General features: G+C 34.9%; 1 protein-coding gene across 3 annotated transcripts in view; it reads right to left on the bottom strand.

Annotated features, from left to right (window-relative positions):
* Positions 1 to 20,992, bottom strand: part of LOC136035097 (glycoprotein-N-acetylgalactosamine 3-beta-galactosyltransferase 1-like) — a 34,979-nt gene that overhangs the window by 3,532 nt on the left and 10,455 nt on the right. For 2 of the 3 annotated variants that reach the window (XM_065716680.1, XM_065716681.1), the window contains exons 2-5: positions 18,104 to 18,217; positions 13,433 to 13,575; positions 11,404 to 11,733; positions 4,549 to 4,691 (exon numbers count right to left, since the gene is read on the bottom strand). In XM_065716680.1, the coding sequence (XP_065572752.1) occupies positions 4,549 to 4,691; positions 11,404 to 11,733; positions 13,433 to 13,575; positions 18,104 to 18,217 (730 nt within the window). The remainder of the gene's footprint in view (positions 1 to 4,548; positions 4,692 to 11,403; positions 11,734 to 13,432; positions 13,576 to 18,103; positions 18,218 to 20,992) is intronic. The other variant, XM_065716682.1, reaches the window with a different exon arrangement.

Genomic DNA, 20,992 nt, shown 5'->3' with positions numbered 1-20,992 from the left:
AAAGTTTTTCAATTGAAAGTAAGGAGTAACATTAAAACTTACAACGAACAGATATTATTACGCATATGAGGGGCTCTAAATGTACTTAAGCATAAAGAGCGAGGTATTTAGGAGGAGATAAATTTCTCGCTCTTTATGCTAAAGTATTTTTAGTAATTTAAACTATTTATTCTATGGCCTTTCTGAAGAGCGAGGTATTGACGAGGGGACAAACCCCCTCATAAGCATAATAAAAATATAAGAATATAAAAGTTTGTTACGTAAGTTAATTCTTAAGTTACGTATATTTTTGCTAACAAAAACGTTCGTTAAAAATTAACAGTTCTAGTTGCCTTTTTAAGTAGCCGAAAAATTGGAGGGCAACTAAGCCTCCTTCCCCACCTCTTATTTCTCAAAATCGTATGATTAAAACTAAGAGAAAGCCATTTAGCCAAAAAAAAAGAATTAATATGTAAATTTCATTTTAATAATTTATGTGCGTAGAGCCAAAATCAGACGTGTATTAATTCAAAAACGTTCAGAACTTAAATAAAAAAAAATTAGTTTTTTTAACTAAAAGTAAGGAGCGACATTGAAACTTAAAATGAACATTACTCCTTATATGAAATGAGTTGTCCCCTCCGCAATCCCTCGCTCTTTACGCTAAAGTTTGACTCTTTGCCACAATTCTACTGTTTAAAAGAATTAAAAACTTTAAGCTTTAAAATTTAAAATTTAAGCTTTAGTGTAAAGAGCGAAGTATTGACGAGTGAGTGAACGCTCTCATATACGTCATAAAAACATACGAATATAGAAGTTTGTTACGTAAGCTAATTCGTAACTTACGTATATACTTTACTAATGAAAACGTTTGTAAAAAAACTAAAAGTTTTAGTTGCCTTTTTAAGTACCCAAAAACTTGGAGGGCAGCCCTCCTTTTTTTCCTCCCTCTCCATTTTTCTGAAAATCATTCGATCAAAACTATGGGAAAGCCATTTAGCCAAATAAATAAATATGCATATTTCGCTTTAATTATTCATCTGCGGAGAGCCAAAATCAAAACATGGGTTAACTAAAAACGTTCAGAAATTAAATATAAAAAAACAAGTTTTTTTAACTGAAAGTAAGAAGCGACATTAAAACTTAAAACGAACAAAAATTACTTTGTATATGAAAGGGGCTGCTCCCTCTTCAACGCCCTGCCCTTTACGCTAAAGTTTTTACTGTTTTAAAAAGTAGAGTTGAGAGAAAGAGTCAAACTTTTAAAAGACCTTAAAAAAAGAGTAACAACCGTAACAACTTTGTTGTTGTTGAAAATCAATAGATGTCTAGACCATGTAACGAATCATCTTGTTGTGTTAGCAGCAATGAAATAAAATCTCAGAATCCAAACAAAGGCTTGTACAAGCCTCCGCCAAAAAGCCTATTCCATCTACATAAGTAAACATTGGACTATGATCAAGTTTATTACAATCGATGGTCCTCCACTTGACTGGCAGGCCCTGAGGGGTTTTTCCTACACCCGTAGGTTTTAAAAAATTTGTATAAGTGCTTCTATTATATAACAACTTTGAAAAAAGAAATCTCGAAGAAAAATACACAGTTGTTTGGTATACCCAGGCGTACATTTGCGAAGTCCTTCTCTTTACATTCCCCAGATTTCTTCAAGTACCCATTTTGACCTGAGTAAACCCTGGCTGCGTTTACAGAGTCACGTCACTGACCACCGTTCTAAACCAAATAACCACTAACACCAAGACTTGAACCTCCATACTCAAGGACAAAGTGCATTTAACATCTGCGAATGAAACATATGTGCATGTAAAGTTTGACACTTGGAAAGTTCACCCACCACAAACTTCCTCCACCTCCCGCAAAAATCAGTCCAAAAATGTTTGTATGTTTCCCAATAACAAATACTATATGTCAACAAGGGGTAAACTACATAACCTACAGTCCTTTCCCTAGGTGTTATGGGGAATCCCGTCATCCCCAAAGGGGTCATTACTTGACTTTTCAACTATGCTGAACAAAATGTTTGTCTCAAAATTATATTTAAAAGCCTTAAGGGGAAAAAGGGTTTGGGAGGAGATCTATCTACCCTACAATCTTTTTGGTTACTTAAAAATTGTTTTAGAAATATTATTCTCCGTTCGAATGAGCCGTCTCCCAATCCTCAAGGATCAATGGTAAAACTCAATCACCAATGGGGAAAACGAAAAAAACCCAGCAAAACAAAGAAGCAAATAATCACACATCCTAGATCTTCATGCAAAAAACACAAAAGTCCCCAGTTTTGCAGATTGGAGTTTGAAACTTCTCTAGTATGGGTATCTGATACGCTGAATTTGGTGGTGTGATTCTGAATAAGGTTCCTCGACATTTTGGGGGTGCTTTCCCTCTTTCCTAAAATCAGGAATATTTTCTCAGGCCGATAGCTTTTGCTGGGTAACATGAAACGTGATGAATTTCATAGATTCCATATCGACATAAGAGCCAATTCTTCTTTTGTATTTATTGCAATAAGAAATTTTGCTTTTTAGAGTTTTGGTTGCTATTGGACCGAGTCTCTCCTTACTTAGAGTTTGTTACCACGAATTGTCTGTTAATTGGTTATCAAAATTCCTTATTTTTGAGAATTTTTAATACTATTGATACGGGTTGCTCTTTACTTATAGCTCTTTGTTGCAAACTGTTTGAAACCACTGTTGGATTATTTGTCACCAAACTTACGCACAAACGTGGCCTTGTGGCGCATTTAAGTATGTATGACACAATTGGATTTCTCATGAAGTAAAGAATCCAGGTTGCAGCGGTAGCTTATATAACCTATTTAGAGACGATCGAAGCCCATACTAAAATATTCAATGGCCCATAGTTCCTAAAAATAGAGTTGGATCGACTCACAAAATATACCATTAGAATCACCTTGTCCCTAACCCCTATGTAGGAAACTTACAGCTCCTTGGTTTAAATAACTAGGAAAATCCATTGGCTTGAAAAGCATGAAAGTTCGCTTGAACTACGATATTCTGCATTAACGGTATCTACATTAGGAAACTAATGTATTTAAAAAACCTTTTGTAATTGAAAAAATAATTTTGTAAAATAGAATAATTTTTTACGAAAAACTGTATTTTCATATACAAGTATGATGAATGACGTCATAATCTTAGGTTCTAACAATGTAAGGCGTAAAAGCATAATATAATATTATATGATAGATATAATGACAGAAGTATATCTTTACATTTTATCAATTCAGAATCGCTAAAGTTATTTTGTAAACTAAAAAAATGTTTATATTGTCTGGGCAATAATTTTAATTTTTAAATTCAAATTTACATAACGGATCGACATAGTTCATCATAAATGGTGTCAGTCAAGTAGTTATTAAGAAAAGCATTGTTTAGATTTTAACTTGACAAATGTGTAAAAATTGCCTGCATCAGAAATTGAACCTGCGACCTTCGGAGTAGAGTACTAACACGCTAACCACTGCGCCAAGCAGGCGTTCAAGGACACAATTTTAAAATATATATATTATACTTAAATCTGGTTGCAGCAGTAGCTAGTAACCTAGTAAAAGATTACGTAAAAACAACTAGTTTTTTTAACTGAAAGTAAGGAGCGACATTAAAACTTAAAACGAACAGAAATTACTCAGTATATGAAATGGGTTGTCCCCTCCGCAATCCCTCACTCTTTACGCTAAAGCTTTTAATTGTTTTAAAAAGCAGAATTGTGGCAAAGAATCAAATACACACACACACATACACATACACACAAAAGAGTAGAATAATGATTGCACATTTGAACCTACAACTATTGAGATGTAAATCCCCTCCCCCCAAAAAAACAGATTAATGATTGCACAGTTGAAACTACAACTAAGGAGATTTAAGCCCCCCCTCCTTCCCAACGAAAAAATAGATTAATGTTTGCATAGTTGAACCTACAACTAAGGAAAATTAAGTTTTGCCCAACGAGTTGTGCAGTCTTCATTCGAGAGCTAGGAAATTAAATGAAAATTTGAAACTCGTCAAAAGGACATGCGTTAAGATATCCTTGGTTTGCACTGCAGTATAATGTGTTAGAAGGAAGTCAAGATTTGTTAATAGATCCTGCTTTTCATTGATTTGATGTAAAATTTGCTCTAGAAAACCAACCAATTTAGAATGTGAATGCATGGGTTAAGAAACCATTTTCGTTGGAATGTCCCAAATACAATATATTCGATTGTTTTGAACGCGTTTTAGTTTTTATAAACATTTTGAGGCTTTCCAAGTTCAAAATTGAAAGGGCTGTAGGAATTAGTTATGAGGAGTATTTTTTGGTGAAATGTTGAGTTGTTTGACTTGGTATCTCCGGATTTAATCGTATGTCCGCGGTAAGACACTAGTCGACGTGCGAGGCCTTGGGCTTAAGTTCTAGTGATAACAGATTCATCATTAGCAAATTCATTACTGATTAGTATGTACTTTTCTTGGTGTCGCCTGCTAAATTTAAGACTGTAAGTATAAATTTATTTTTGTAATTGCTTCTGGTCACTGAATCAAAATATCTAACCTTATTCTCAGCAAAGTATTTTCTAAACATGCTAGAAGAATTTCCAAGTTGAAGATGGTCCAACCCGTACGGTAGAAACCTTTTTTTCCCAAATTGGTCCACGCTGTCTTCGGTCCGAATTCCAAGTCCGTTAAGAAAGCGGGCTTTTAAAGCAAAAGAAAAATTAAATGAAAAACAATATTTCAAGTCAAATAAAAAGTTGCATATTACTAATAAGAATGTAACTAACATTATATTGTATAAAACCGTGCAATTGACACATTAGAAGTATTCTTCGGGGGCTTTTTCATAGAAACTCTCAGAATCTCTCACGCTCTTTCACAGAATGCTTTGAAAAGCTTTCATTGGTTATTTCTTAATCTTTCTTCATCTACTCTGATTGATATCTTGAATCTGATATCAGATACCATCCAATATCCCATATCTTTGATCTGATTGATTATCATTATCTTTTTTACAAGGATAGCTGCAACCTAGTAAGGAACGAACCATGACCCATAGTATCCAAGATAAAAAAAAACAAACACTTCTTAATCAAAAGCACCTAGTGATAAAAAAATTGTAATTTGTAGATGATTTACTAATAGTAAGTATTATATAGCTTAGTTTGAATCTTCATTAATAACAACCGCTGCCTAATCACCTGAATCTAATATAGCAGTATCATTACCAACCCCTTCATAGAATCATAGTTTGTGAATAAAACATGAAATTTAGCTGTGTTGATTTCCTGGTGCTATAGCATTTGATTATTTCGTTACCGTCACGCCTCGAAGTCGAGCATGACATTATCACACTTTTGAAATAATCACCAAAAATTATTTTTTAGGATGTTCTCAAAGAGAAGATTATCTGGGTATTGTGAATTCAGTCTCACTCTAACCCTTTTGATCTACCGTGGTCTAATAATTCTCCCTTTGAGAACTACTATAAACAGCTATTGCCAATGAAGCTGTGAAACTTTTCTCGCTAGAACTTTTTTTCAAAGGATGTTTTTAAGTTTTCGGTAACTATGAGCTGTGGTTTGGTTTTTAGCATGTTGTACCTATTGCTGCAACCATGAAATTGTTGATTCATTTGAAGCTTGATAATTCAATATTTACTACTATTGTTATTGTTGTCCTGGAAATGAATATTTTTAACTGGCGTAATTTGAAGTTGAACTACTATTATTTTAGTTGTATATATCACACGCAAAAAATATCAAACATTTATTTGTAACCAAAAATAGAGTTTCTTATCTTTTTTTCTTACATTTTGCTTCATATTGGCGACGTCACAATGTGTTTTTTTTAAGTATCGTCTATACAAATGTAACTAAAATACCTTCTAAAATTAGAGTACGGCGTCATACAGATAATGATCTGAAAATTGCACCAAAAATGTAGTTTTTTTTCAAAATTGTATCTTAGCGGGATTGTATCTAAGAGCGGGATGTTGGTGAGGAAGCAGCCCCTTTCATATACGAAGTAATTTCTGTTCGTTTTAAGTTTCAATTTTGCTCCTTACTTTCAGTTAAAAAAACTTGTTTTTTTTTTATTTAATTTCTGAACGTTTTTCAATCAATGCATGTTTTGATTGTGGCTCTCCGCAGAGGAATAATTAAAACGAAATTTGCATATTTATTATTTTTTTTTTGCTAAATGACTTTCTCATAATTTTGATTGAATGATTTTGAGAAAAAAGAGCGGGGGAGGAAGCCTAGTTGGCTTCCGATTTTTTGGTTAATTAAGATAAAGGCAACTAGAACTTTTAATTTTTACGAATCTTTTTTTTAGTAAAAGATATACGTAACTTATAAATTAGCTTACGTAAAGAAGTTTTGTATTCTCATGTTTTTATTACATATACGAGGGGGTTCCCCCCCTCGTCAGTACCTCTCTCTTTACACTAAAGCTTAGATTTTGTCCCAATTCATTAAGAATGACCCCTGAATCACCAAAGCCGTAAAATAAATAGTTGAAATGACTAAAAATACTTTAGCGTAAATATCGGGGTATTAGGAGGAGGTGAGCTCCTCATTTGGGTAATAATTTCCGTTCGTTTTAAGTTTTAATGCTGCTCTTTACTTCCAGCTGAAAAAAACTTTTTCATATTTCTTTTTTCATTGTTTTTTTTTTAATAATGCTAGTAAATCCTTCGCTCCCTTCATGGGAATTTTCTTCTACCATGACAAATTCCTCGATGGCAAGCTCCCCCAGCCCATCCCCCTATTCTCAACCCCTCCCCCCAACCAAAAAATCCTACTGAAAACGCCCACACACTTCCCAATAACCATTACTATATGTAAGCACCGGTCAAATTTTGTAACTTGTAGCCCCTCCCCCAGGGACTGTGGGGGAGTAAGTCATCCCAAAGACATAGTTTTTATGTTTTTTGACCATGTTGAACAAAATGGCTATCTCAAAATTTTGATCCGTTGACCTTAGGAAAAAATGAGCGTGGGAGGGGGCCTAGATGCCCTCCAATTTTTTTGGTCACTTCAAAAGGGCACTAGAACTTTTCATTTTCGTTAGAATGAGCCCTCTTGCGACATTCTAGGACCACTTGGTCGATACGATGACCCCTGGGAAAAAAAAACAAAAAAAAAAAAACAAACAAATAAACACGCACCCGTGATTTGTCTTCTGGCAAAAAATACAAAATTCCACATTTTTGTAGATAGGAGCTTGAAACTTCTACAGTAGGGTTCTCTGAGACGCTGAATCTGATGGTGTCATTTTCGTTAGATCCTACGACTTTTAGGGGATGTTTCCCTCTTTTTTCCTAAATAAGGCAAATTTTCTCAGGCTCGTAACTTTTTATGGGTAAGACTAAACTTGATGAAACATATATATTTAAAATCAACATTAAAATGCGATTCTTTTGATGTAGCTATTGATATCAAAATTCAATTTTTTAGAGTTTTGGTTACTATTGAGCCGGATCGCTCCTTACTAGAGTTCGTTACCACGAACTGTTTGATAGTTTTGAAAGTGGGTTCAGAGATAAGGGAAAAGCTGACATCCTAATAATAGAACAGTATGAAAAATAATGCTAAACTATTCTGCATAATAGGAGTCCAAGAATTGACCCTGGAAAAATGTGTTTTAATCTTTTCAGGAACCCAAGGCTTCTGGAGACTTTCATTTGAATAAGGTCAATATGGGGATTGACAGAGATATTTTCGTCAAGTAAGGTGCATAGGACTCAAACACAAAGATCCTTAGGCCTATTATGGGAACCCCTCGATGTATGTGTTTCATTTAAACTAGAAAAAGCCCTTGAAACTCCTGAAAAAATAAGAAAACATGACTCTCCAGGATTTAAGGCAAGATAATTAACATCAGACCACCGAGTAATTATTTCAAGAAGGGGAATCTTGTTTGAACAGAGATAAGACTCAGTTCTATCGGCTGCACCATGAGTATTGTCATCCAAAAAGATCAAAAAGAGTGTGCCAGAGAAGGATGAACTCTTGACACAATGTGCGACAGATGCAGGTTGACAAAGACGAAAGCAAGTAGTAGGTTTTAGATTTTTAACTGCATTTATGAGGTCATTAACATAAATTAAAAAGAGTATTGGCCCAATCACAGATCCTTGTGGAACACCAAACTTTTCAGACGGGTTGGAAAACGGAGGATCAACCGAGATAACTCGACCAGATAAATAAGATAGAAATCAAGGATAAGTACTCCCTTGTGTACCAATATGGGATAGTTTCCAAAGAAGAATCTTGTGTGTTATTAAAACTAATGCTTTTCGTGCATCGAGAAAAAGAGCAACAGATATCAGACAAGATGCAAGAGATGTATGTCTATAATTCAAGAGATTCACACATCCGTTCTCAGCTAAGTGCTTTGCCCTAAAACCAAACTGGGAATCATGTAACAAATGTTTAGAATTAAGAAAATCAAGAAGTTGAGAGCATAGATTTTTAAAACATTTTACTAAACACTGATAAGAGAGATAGAGGACGATAATTAGCAAGGTCATTCCATGAACCTCCTTTAAAAAGTATAACAACACGAGCACACTGTAAAGCTCTTGGGAAGACCCCATTTTAAAAAGACATATTGACAAGTCTCGTAAGAGCAGAAACGATGACAGGAAGAATGAAAAGTAAAAATACGGTCTGGGCCAGAAGATGAAGAATCCCTTCAACATTAATAGTTCTGGCTATTTCAACTTCATAGATAGGCTCCAAAGCCATTGAAACTAGACAAGGAGGTCCAAGATAAGACCTAAATTCATTTAGAGAAGAAGAACTTGCAGAAGCGGCTGTAGTTTTTGCGATGCTTGCAAAGTAAGAAGTAAGTGCGTCTTGCACTTTCAGCTAACGCTCAACAATTTTAATATCAATCAAAACATTTAAGGGGACAGAAGGGGGCAGAGAAGATGGCTTTATAACAGAAATGATTACTTGCCATGTTTTCCAAATTTCTTTACCGTAGGCAGAGAATTTACTATGATAAAATGACGATTTGATCCTCCGGCAGAGGGAATTGTAAATTCTTCTATAAACTTTAAAATCGCGCGAAGATGGCTTAGAGGACCTGTAGTCCTTTTAAAGATTTTTTTCCCTCCAGCTTTTAAGGAGTCCAGGAGCCATCCAAGGATTCAAATGGGTTGTTCTTTTCGATCCTGGATTCAACTGGGATGTATAACAAGTATCGAATATAATTTCTTTCAAAGAGTCATAAAAAGAATTAAAAAGTGAATCTACATCAGATTTATTTTCAAAAATACCCACGGATGAACTGCCAACCGCGATCTAAGAAGAGCGAACTCCTGATCATCAAACTTTAACGACAAAAAACCAGATCCCGGTTGCCTCCCATGTAGGGAGTAAGAAAGATCATGCACAAAAAAACAACAACAGGTAAATGCTCTGATATATCACCCATCAGTACAGAATGTTACACCAAAGTCAACGATGAAAGAATATTAGCAAGCAAAGAAGCAATAGTATAAGTTATGCGATTTGAAATACATGCTGAAGGTAGTGTGCCACAAGCCAGCATTAATTTGTGTGACCTCCAGTCACACAAATTAATATTGAAGTCACCCATAATGACAAATTCACATGAATGCTGATGAATTGCTTCCAAAACCTCATCAAGAATCTGAAGGAAAGATAAAACAGACCCACCAGGAAACCAGTATATATTACAACCAATCAAAGGTTCAGTTCGGGTTTCAATATCAACAAACATGGACGAGAAAATTCCTTCTTCATTTCTTGACAGGTCATGTCTTACAGAGTAGTGAAGATATTCCGGAACAAAAACAGCAAGGCCACCTTTAGTCATCTTACTATGGTTCAAATACTCCATCTTATACCAAGAGAAATGGAATTGAGATTCAGTTTTCGAATTAAGAAAAGTCTCACAAAGACCAATAAAATCGGGATGGCCGTTACGTACTATTTGTTTTAACTCATTAAATGAAGAACAAAGTCCATGAACTTTAACTGAAGCACAGAAAAACTACCACCTCGTTTGGAAACTTTATCTAAATCCAACATATAGTTTCTAGCAGCTGAAAAAAGGAGATATGATGTAAACTTATTATAATGACCTATTGAATTACTTATTAAACTAAGAACATTAATTGGATTATTTTGAAGCTGAAGTAGTCGCTCACCCAAGGACGGGATGTCACCAGAGCTAGAGTCAGGCAAACTCAAATTACCTTCAAACTAGGATTTATCATGTACCACCCACCCTACCAGATTGGTATAGCCCCACTTTTTAAACAAGCAAAACAGAAAAGAAAAAAAAAACGGTAGAAAACAGAACAAAAACAAAAAGTTTAAAACTTATTTCATGTTGAATAAATTTTTTTAGAAGAGTTTGCTTCTTTAAAACACTACCATTAGTGAAAAATACAAAACTTAATAACCTCATTATTCACAGGAATTTACGCGTTCCAGGCCTGAAGGGGGGCGTAATAGCGCTTCATACAAGTGGCAAAATTAGCCTGTCGGGAGTTTTAGCTCAAACTATCTTAAATTTGAACCCGAAAAGTCAGATAAAAAATAAGCGGTAATTATATTAAAATAATGGGATACCTCAACGTAGGGCATCCTAAAGTTTAGTTTTCAGTGGTGCTTTTTTTTCAGATTTATACATCTATCCACTATTTAATAGTTTCAAGGCGGTTTCGCAAAATTGTTTGTTCCCAGCTGTATTATCTGCTATTTGTATGCATAAAATCTAAGAGTTCGTCCGTTCATGTGTGTAAGCTTACAAGCATGCACACGCACAAAACAAGCTAAACTATTCAAGCTAGAAACGTGATATCCTGAAACCACGAGCAGTGTTGCAAACTCAAAAAATTACCAGACACTTCATTGGAAAGGAAATTGTAAAAGAATCTATTTAGAATGACATCACGTGAGCTAGACTTTTAGAACCAGAATTATGAATTAAAAAAATATCTTGGAATGGTTAGCATCGTTACCTATCAAACGAAAAATAAATTCAAGAAAAAAATTCAAGAAACTCATCCTGGAATGACGCCACTTAAAGGGGGGGGGGAGATCTGAGCAAAGGTGGGCCATCTTTACCTTTATAAAATGGATTATATGCATGCATGTGTGTATGTAAATGAATTGAATAAACAGCTAAACTATTAAATTTAGAAATGCGATAGTGAAATAACCCATAGAGAAAAAATGGAAACGGACATCAAGAGATTGAAGGCCGAATATCTTGAGATAACAAATAATTTAGAGCTAAACACTGTAGCTGAAAATTTCTCCAACCCCTGAAAATAGGCACGGCTCAGAAATCCCGTGAAGTGGACCTTTTGTTAAACAATAGCAATAACTTTGGTGAGTATTATATTTACAAATGACAGAATACTTACTAAATTCAATGTCTTTGCTGCCTTTGATTTTTGTCTCCCACTTGCCTTGATTTAGGCCATTGACGATATATTTAAGAGCAGTTCTACTCATGATAAAACCTCCACTGATTGCAAGAAATGCAAGTTTTTCTCCATGATTTATGGAACCTATCAGGTAGGGTGTTTCAGGGTCCTTTTTAGCTAGCGCTAATCTTGCATTTTCAAGAATGACGAAAACATCTTGAGGAATGTAAAAGAACCAGTCTGCTTTAGAAAAGTTATTTTGATATATTTTTCGGAATAGCTCCATATCCAAGTTTTCGCGGCTTCTCAATTTTACATCAAAGAATCCTGAAAGAAATAGATCATAACTAAACTTAGGCCGGCTCCAGACCAAAGTTGGCCAAACACCATTTTGTATCAGAGTACCTTATGTAACAGCAGTCAAGCCGTAATTTACCTTACCACCATAATTTTTTTGAAATACAGAGTAAAAGGTAGGGCCTAACCGGAGAGTAAAAAAAAGTGGTTATCAGTGAAACAAGCAAAGAAGAAAACAGAAGAATCGGTGAGGATGGAGAGGACTTCTGCTCAAATTTTCATCCAAAGTCTTCTAATTTTCTGTAAGCCTTCAGGTATATATAGAAAGAGGGGTGATGGCGGTAGGCAGATCTAGGTGATTGTTAATTCATAGTCTCTCCTCGCTTCATTGACTATGTTTTGCTTTTAGTCTGTAATATGGGTGCTGCAAGAGGTGAATCCCTTACAAATGAGCCTTGCTGTAACTGAGCCCATGTGCAACTCAACCCATTTAGCTGAAACCCCATTCAACTGAATACTGTTCACAATTTTTCAATATTCCACAAATACCAGGCATTATCATGAGTTAAAACACAAGTTAAAATCTTTTTGTGTTCTATCTTGTTGTAATTGTTTATTTTTTAAATTCACGAAATAGACGTCTATCAAGATCAGTTTTTGATCTTGAGCTTTGAAAAGCTCTGTTTTGTTGTAAAAAGAGAGAAGAAAATCGGACTTCACCAACAATTGAATCAAGAATTAATATTTTTTTTTAATTTCGATAATTGAGGGTTCCCGTGGCCCTGTCCCTGTCAATATGCTATAAATTTCTCAAGCAGACGGGCAAAAAAACGAATTTTCGCACAAAAAATCAATATTTGGAAAACATTAAAAACCAAAAATTGATTTTCTTTCCGAGTTGTTTGTCTTCGTCAAAGGCCTCTAGGTTCAGTCTAATCATATTGCAAATTAAAACTCATTCGGGAAGAAATCAACTTTTGGTCGATTTAGGGGCATTAAGAACCAATGCAGTCAAATCTAATTCACAAATTTTTAGTTAATACATTACGTGTGCTTCCTTTAAATTATTAAATAAAAAAAACTAATTTTTTTAGCCGAAAGTAAGGAGCGACATTAAAACTTAAAACAAACAGAAATTTATCCGTATATGAAATGGGTTGTCCCCTCCGCAATCCCTCGCTCTTTACGCTAAAGCTTTTAATTGTTTTAAAAAGTAGAATTGTGGCAAAGAGTCAAACTTTAGCGTAAAGAGCGAAAAATTGCGGAGGGGACAGCCCATTTCATATACGGAGTAATTTCTGTTCGTTTTAAGTTTTAATGTCGCTCCTTACTTTCAGCTAACAAATCGATCTAAAGATCGATGTGTTTCGTTTTTTCAGTCTTCTTGGTGGTGAAAACTTATCTTTCAAACGTTACATTATTTTTTTAAAATGAAGATATGCTGGAGTCTCGGCATATTAAGGAAACGTAAACATACTTTCCCTGGATCAATTTTTGAAAATCCTCTCTCTCTGGGTATTTGTCTTTGTATCTCTCTCTGTGCTCTGTGTAACTTTCTCTGTATATATATATATATATATATATATATATATATATATATATATATATATATATATATATATATATATACTCCGAATACTTCATACCTTAGGCATAAAGTATTTGAAGGAATATAAGAAAGTAACTAAAAGCCTTAAATAACTCGTTGTAAGAAACATAACTGACAAACCTGTTTCATCTGGGAATAGTTCTAACGAATCACATCGTTTACCCCAAGTGTTTCTTATAGCTTGTTTAGTGTTATTGCTACCAAAAGTTGAAAAACATAGAATTTTTATGTTTTCCAATGTTGCCTGCAAAACTGGATCGAATCTAAAAAATATGACAACAGTTTATTTTGTTTATTTGGAAATAAAACTTTTCGTGAGCTCTTGTTTCCTAAATTTTTCAACTCCTGCTTCCTAAATTAAGTCAAAACTTCGTCATCAGTAGCCATTTCTTAGTAATTTTTCTTTTACTGAACCAGGCTAAACTAGATAACCTTCTCATTTTGTCAAGTTCACAAAACAAATAAACTCCTCCAAATTCACTATAGACAAAATCAAAGAAGAGAGTACTGAATTTAGGAATTTTATGCACTAACAAGGTTTATCTGACAAGTTCGATTTCCCAAATACAACTTTTTACACCATTTCAAAAGTAAGATAAGACTGTTTCAAGATCCCATCGCTATGTTTCTGTACTTTCAAGTCTTTTAGGGTACTTCGAAATTTCAGGTGAAACCTAATTTTGAAACGCATTGCATAAGAACTGCGGGTGCTGGGAATGAATTGACTGAATTTTTGAACTCAGCGCATTAGTTGCATCGGGTAATATCCTGAACAATCAAATAGTCAAACAGTTCGTGGTAACGAACTGTAGTAAGGAGCGACCCGGCTCAATATTAACCAAAACTCTAAAAAATGGAAATTTGATACCAATACCTACATCAAAAGAATCGCATTTTAATGCTGATTTTAAATATATAAGTTTTATCAAGTTTTTTAATTAAGTAAGTTTCATCAAATTATCTACAAAAATTTGGAATTTTCTATTTTTTGCCAGAAGGCAGATCACGGATGCGTTTTTATTTGTTTTTTTTTTGTTGTTTTTTTTTCCAGGGGTGATCGTATCGACCCAGTTGTCCTAGAATGTTGCAAGAGGGCTCATTCTAACGGAAATGAAAATTTCTAGTGCCCTTTTTAAGTGACCAAAAAATTGGAGGGCACCTAGGCCCCCTCCCACGCTTAATTATTTTACCAAAGTCAACGGATCAAAATTCTGAGATAGCCATTTTATTCAATGTAGTCAAAAAACCTTATAACTATGTCTTTGGGGACGACCTACTCCCCCACAGTCCCCGTGGGAGGGGCAACAAGTTACAAACTTTGACCAGTGCTTACATATAGTAATGGTTATTGGGAAGTGTACAGGCGTTTTCAGGAGGATTTTTTTGGTTAGGGGAGGAATTGAGAAGAGGGGGATATGCTGGGGGAACTTTCTATCGATAATTTTTCATGGGGGAAGAAAATCCCCATGAAGGGAGCGCAGGATCTACTAGCATTATTAAAAAAAAAAACAATGAAAAAATAAATATGAAAAAGTTCTTTCAGCTGGAAGTAAGGAACAGCATTAAAACTTAAAACAAACAGAAATTATTACCCTTTTGAGAGGCTCACCTCCTCCTAATACCTCGCTCTTTACGCTAAACTATTTTCAGCAGTTTCAACTATTTATTTTATGGCTTTTGTGATTCTGGGGTCATTCTTAATGATTTGGGAAAAAATTTAAGCTTTAGTGTAAAGAACGAGGATCTGACAAGGGGGCGAACCCCCTCATATATGTAATAAAAATATGAGAATACAAAAGTTCTTTACGTAAGCTAATTTATAAGTTACGTAAATCTTTTACTAAAAAAAATAGTTGTAAAAAATAAAAGTTCTAGTTGCCTTTTTAATTAACCAAAAAATCGGAGGGCAACTAGGCTTCCTCCCCCGCTCTTTTTTTCTCAAAATCATTCGATCAAAATTATGAGAAAGCCATTTAGCCGAAAAAAAAAAAAATGCAAATTTCGTTTTAATTATTCCTCTGCGGAGAGCCAAAATATAACATGCATTGATTCAAAAACGTTCAGAAATTAAATAAAAAAAAAAACAAGTTTTTTTAACTGAAAGTAAGGAGCGACATTAAAACTTAAAACGAACAGAAATTACTTCGCATATGAAAGAGGCTGCTTCCTCATCAACGCCCCGCTCCTTACGCTAAAGTTTCTTACTGTTTTAAAAAGAAGAATTGAGAGAAAGAGCCAAACTTTATCGTTAAGAGCGGGGCGTTGATGAGGAAGCAGCCTCTTTCATATAAGAAGTAATTTCTTAGTAAGTTCGTTTTAAGTTTTAATGTCGCTCCTTACTTTCAGTTAAAAACTTGTTTTTTTTTATTTAATTTTATAAAAGCCCTCGGCTTGCTCTAGGTCTGTATAAATAAATATAATCAACGTGATTCCCTTTTAATAGTTCGAAGTAGCCAAATTTCACGAGACAAAAAAACTTTTCAAGAGTGGGATAACTACCCAAGAGCTTCGGATGACAGAAAAAAAAGCCTGATAACTAATCACCAATCATCAGCCAAAAAATCCACCATCAATCACCCTCTCCAAAGTACAATTTACCAATATTTTATATTCTTGGTCGAAAGCCTAGAATTCTGCTTTCGAGCCTAGAATTTTGCATGACGAAGCCTAGAATTTTGCTTTCGAGACTAAATTTCAAATTACATTGAATCGTATAATTTATGTCCTTTATGTTAATTTCTCTTAAGAAATTTGTTAGAAATTAGTCAAAATCAGCTGTTTCTTCGCCATACAAATGTAGCGCTATGACTAAAATGAAATCACCGCAAGCAAATCACGGAACAGACAGCACATGAAATAAAATATAACCCTCATTTTCTTTGGTGGTCGCTCCATCCACCGATCCCCAAAATCTCCTTTTCCACCGTCAATATTCCCTTATCTGATTGATATTCTTTCTATGAGGCCGATATCTCTCCACCAGACCCCCAACTTGAACAAAAATATGTTGAAAAGCCTAGCAAATTGTTCCACGCTTTCCCTGATTTTAACTACACAATAACTGTAGCGTCCGTGGTTAAGGCTGGGACAGAGCGTATTATTCTGAGACACCTCACAGAGGGACATACCCATAACGCAGCAGAAGGAATTCACGGGGACATCGAAATGAAAATGAAAAAAATGGGCAAGATACATGACTTTGGTGATTTTTTAACTTGTGTTAACGGATCCAGGAAAGGAGTTAATACCATCACTAAGGACAATTATTTCAGGAATTGAACTTCAAAGAAGAAAGCCTGCACAAAAAATGTGAAGTTACCTCACCTGAATGCTACTGTTGAAGCTGAATTCCGGAAAGGATCAAGAAATATGTTTTACCGTACCAGCTTTGACAGTGATGAAGTGCTGTTTTCAGACTTTCTGCAAAAGTCATTCAACCATACGAAAATTCCAGACCCTGACTCGACACCAAGGGACATTTCTAAAGAAAAAAAGGAAGCCATTGTGAAAAGCTATGCCCCTTGATGCCATGTAACAGACATTAATTTTGGCTAAACCTTCCAGTCACAGCTGTTCCTGACTTGATCATCGATGAAGATGACCTATACGAAGACGAATAGATTTTCAGATTTATGGTTGTTCAATCGCTTGAGTTCAAAGTGATTTGATAATGTTACTTAAGGCTAGAACTTTAAATACTGATTTTTTAAAACTCCAAATAGTGCAGATCATTAGTTTTGTCGGTGGAAATTCAAGTTGATCTCACTGGAAAAACACCGACAAAACCTAGTATCTACCTTCTCGCTTGTTTTAAAAACACTAGGGCCTTGTAATTAGTATAATTGAAATCAGTGAATTAGTTGCTATTTTTCTGTAACTATAAAGTCATAAAATCATACGAATAAAGAAGCAGCTTTAAAAAAGCAACGTTTTCGCATATTTCTCGGAATTTAATCAGATGTAGATAATAGGTTTTGTTGGATGATAGCCGTATAGTGTATAGCTATTTTTATCTGGATAGCAGACAAGCCCCTTGGCGGTTTAGAATACTAATTTAACAGTGAAGCCAGCGGAGATTTTACCAGTCCAAGATTGGAGTTATTAGTCCTGATTTACTTATCTTGATTAGTCCCGATTAAAAAGCTACTTTTAGTAGCTTATCCTTTTATCTACGCACTACCGATGACTTGCAAAGACTACCAACGATAAAGAGTATCGAGACAAAATCTGTCAACAACCTTAGAGAAAGTAATTTTTTTTATAAAAGTATAATGTCATGAAGATCCCAAATTAAGACCCCAAAAGCATGAACACATTTCAAAATACAGGAAAAAAAATACCGTCAATAAAACACTAGTTAGAAGATCCAATTACTTGGAAGCTTAATAAATCTCAGCACTCACTGATCAGTTTCCCATAGATCTTAAAGCAGCAGCATGATTCCCAAGGGTCAAAATTGTCAACTCTCTTCTGGACAAGCTAGGGAGTCTACTGGTGAAATCATAGCCATACTTTTTTAGGGGTCTTGCAAACAGTGTTTATGAGTTTTCTTTGAATTTACTTGTTTGTTCTTCTCTCTACAATATACCACACTATAATTACTGCTACGGCCTTTCGAATGGGTTTGAATGAAATGCCTTTCTAAAGCATGCTAAGCAGATATGCCACAAGGTTACAGGGTATGACAAAAACACAAAAACGGATTAATGGTTATAGAATTTACCTAAAACACGAAACTGATAGCGAACCTTTTGGTAATAGTTAACTGACAGCGTATTAAGAATTATTTACCTTCTAGATTTTTCCTTGCTTTTAAAAACTTCAAGAATTATACGATCATCAAGAAGAAGAAATACTAAGCACGTTGCCAAAAAGATGAGTTGCCATTTTTGCGCAGCCATTAGCCTAAAATCATTAATTTTTAAGACGAATAACTAGGATAAAATTAAAAATATGAAATTGAAATTGATTGATTCGCTTTTTTCGGGCAGTTTATTTCTTCTAAATTCTTTTAGAATCTTCTTACCTTCTAAATTCTCATCTGCGTATAACAACATCAAGAATTGTACGATCGTCAAGAAGAAGAAATACTAAGCAAGTTGCCAAAAAGATGAGCTGCCTTTTTTGCGCAGCCATTAGCCTAAAATCATTAATTTTTAAGACAAATAACTAGGATAAAATTGAATAATAAAGTTGAAATTGATTGATTTACTTTTTTGGGCAGTTTTGGGCAGAAAAATAAAAATACAAATTCCAATTTGAAGCCTGGAAAGGTGTAAACTGATAAATCTCTGATGCCATGATGAACCTCCTGCATAACACGTAATGTGGTGGCTGGTATTTACATCCGGCTGTTTCCCCCGAAAAATACCCACCAAGGAAAATAACCCCCAAGGAAAATGCCCCCCTCATACAAAATAACTCCCAGCTGAAAATCACCCTGCAAATTACCCGCTCCGCGGAAAATACACCCCAGAAAATTCTTTCCACGGAAAATGACGCCCCCGGTAAATTCTGCCTCCCGGAAAACCCCCACCCCCGTTTAAAATAAGACTCCAGATTTGAAAATTTTGTTTGAGTTTATTCCATAGGGGGAAGAAATTTTGGTTCTTGCATATTATTCGCCACTCCCTCAAGTTTACGTTTTGTAAAACTTGAGAGCAAACTGGTTTCTTCGTTAGTTTCTTCCTGCTTAGCGCGAGATAGGATAAAGACGAGTGACACAATAGATGGGAAATATATAATTTGGGCTATAAATTTGTACATAAGGGAGAGGGTAAAGTATTTGGACAGTATGAAGTCAGAAAACAAATTATACGTCATAACATGCAGAGTAACTATAAATAACACATTTTGCAAGTAGTAACATTAGAGGGCTTTGAAACGCACAGATAGGGGGTATACTATTGGAGCTACTAGTCCCTCGAGACGTTATTACGTTTAGCTTTGTCTTACGCAATACCATAGTGTACCTGTAACGATATAGTACATCTGATTGTAACATAATAGGGGTTTGTTTTCTTTTGTTTTTGCATAATCGGAAATTGTTTCCTTCAGGATTTCTTTGGATGTTGTGTAACAGGGAATGTTTTCTTGAAGATGCAGAGAATTGTTACATAAGAGGGGATGTTTTTCTTTGACTGTTTAAAAAACCCACGAGGACCGGGGAAAACCTAGGCCCCTGCCAAATCATGATGCAAACGTAGAAATTACAGCTTAATTCTTTGATTGTTTCAAAACCCCACGAAGGCCAGGAAAAACCTTCAGGGCCCCTTAGATAGTTGTAAACCTGTACGTTACGTCATAGAGAATGTTAACCTACATTTAGGATGACGCAGTCTTGGGTGACTTGTTCCTTCAGGGCCCGTGGGAAACCCCCTTTTGTAACTGAGCACGGTATACCCGTGGGATATTACGTAAATAAGGCACACACGTGAGAGTTACGTAATGGTAGCGCAAACGTGAGTGTTGTGTAATAGCGGTTAACACGCGGGATATTGGCTTAAGTTTTAGATTTTTTGTATTCCGTAAGAAATATTTGGGATGTTGGATGTTGTTTTGGGTGGGATTTTTGTGTTTTGTAGCAAGTATTTTGTGTTCTAGTGTTTTTGTATTTTGAAACAGTCATTTCTGTTTTGTAGGAATTTTTTGGATTACGTTTGAATTCTTTCTATTCTATAAGAAGTAATTGGTATGTTGTTGGAATTTTTTTTGTTTTGTAGTAAGTATTTCATATTCTGCATTAACTATTTTTCATCCTGTTAGAACTATTTTAGAAATGTGCAAAGTGTTTCTTGTATTTTGGTAGAATAATTTTTGTTTTGTAAGAGTTATTTTGGATTATGCATTTCAAAACATTTTTCCAAACTAGTTTCTCCAAGACATTTCTCAAAACATTTCAAAACATTTTTAAGACCTTTTTCTTCAAGAAGTTTAAAAGACATTTAAATAAGTTTTTAAGACATTTTTTCCTCAAGACGTTTCATTCATGATTTCTTTAGTTCTAATAGGGGAATGTTTACTTATGTTAAGGGTGACAGATTCACAAGTGACATGCTAGCCTTGGGACACAAGAGGGAATCCCCGCTTGTAACTGAAGAGGGCACACACGTGGGTGTTACATAATGACAGCACGCACGACTTGAAAAGTCATGAAATGTCTTGAAAAACCTCTTGAACAAAAATATCTTAAAAACGTCTTTTAATGACTTGAAATTTTTATTGCGGTATTGTGTAATGACAACACATGCGTGAGTGCCACGTAATGACGGGGGCACACGTGCGTACTACATAATGACAACGCACATGTGGGGTGTTAAATCATATTTTAAGAGTTTTCCTTTCCTTTTTTTTCAAGGTGTTTTTTCTTTGAAGGCGTTTTTTTCTTCAGGATTTCTTTTCTTTCAAGAAGTTTTTTTCTTTCAAGGAACCTTTATATTCTAAAGATTTTTGCCCCCATTAGGATTTTCAAGGACCATAATCATCCAATGGAGTGGTGCAATGAACATCTGAATCATGAAGGTCTTTCTAAAGTTATGTTTCAGGAAATAGATTCGAAGAAATAACCTATTAAACGGAAGGAGAACCCCCTGTTTGAACATGCTAGAACGATTAAATGTATTATTTGTTCCCATGTGTCCATAATAACTGAGATGGCAGAGGGGAAAATTGATTACTAGA

The sequence above is a fragment of the Artemia franciscana genome, chromosome 13 (assembly GCF_032884065.1).
Source record: "Artemia franciscana chromosome 13, ASM3288406v1, whole genome shotgun sequence".
NCBI lineage: Eukaryota > Metazoa > Arthropoda > Branchiopoda > Anostraca > Artemiidae > Artemia > Artemia franciscana.
This window is presented reverse-complemented; position numbering and strand designations above follow the sequence as displayed.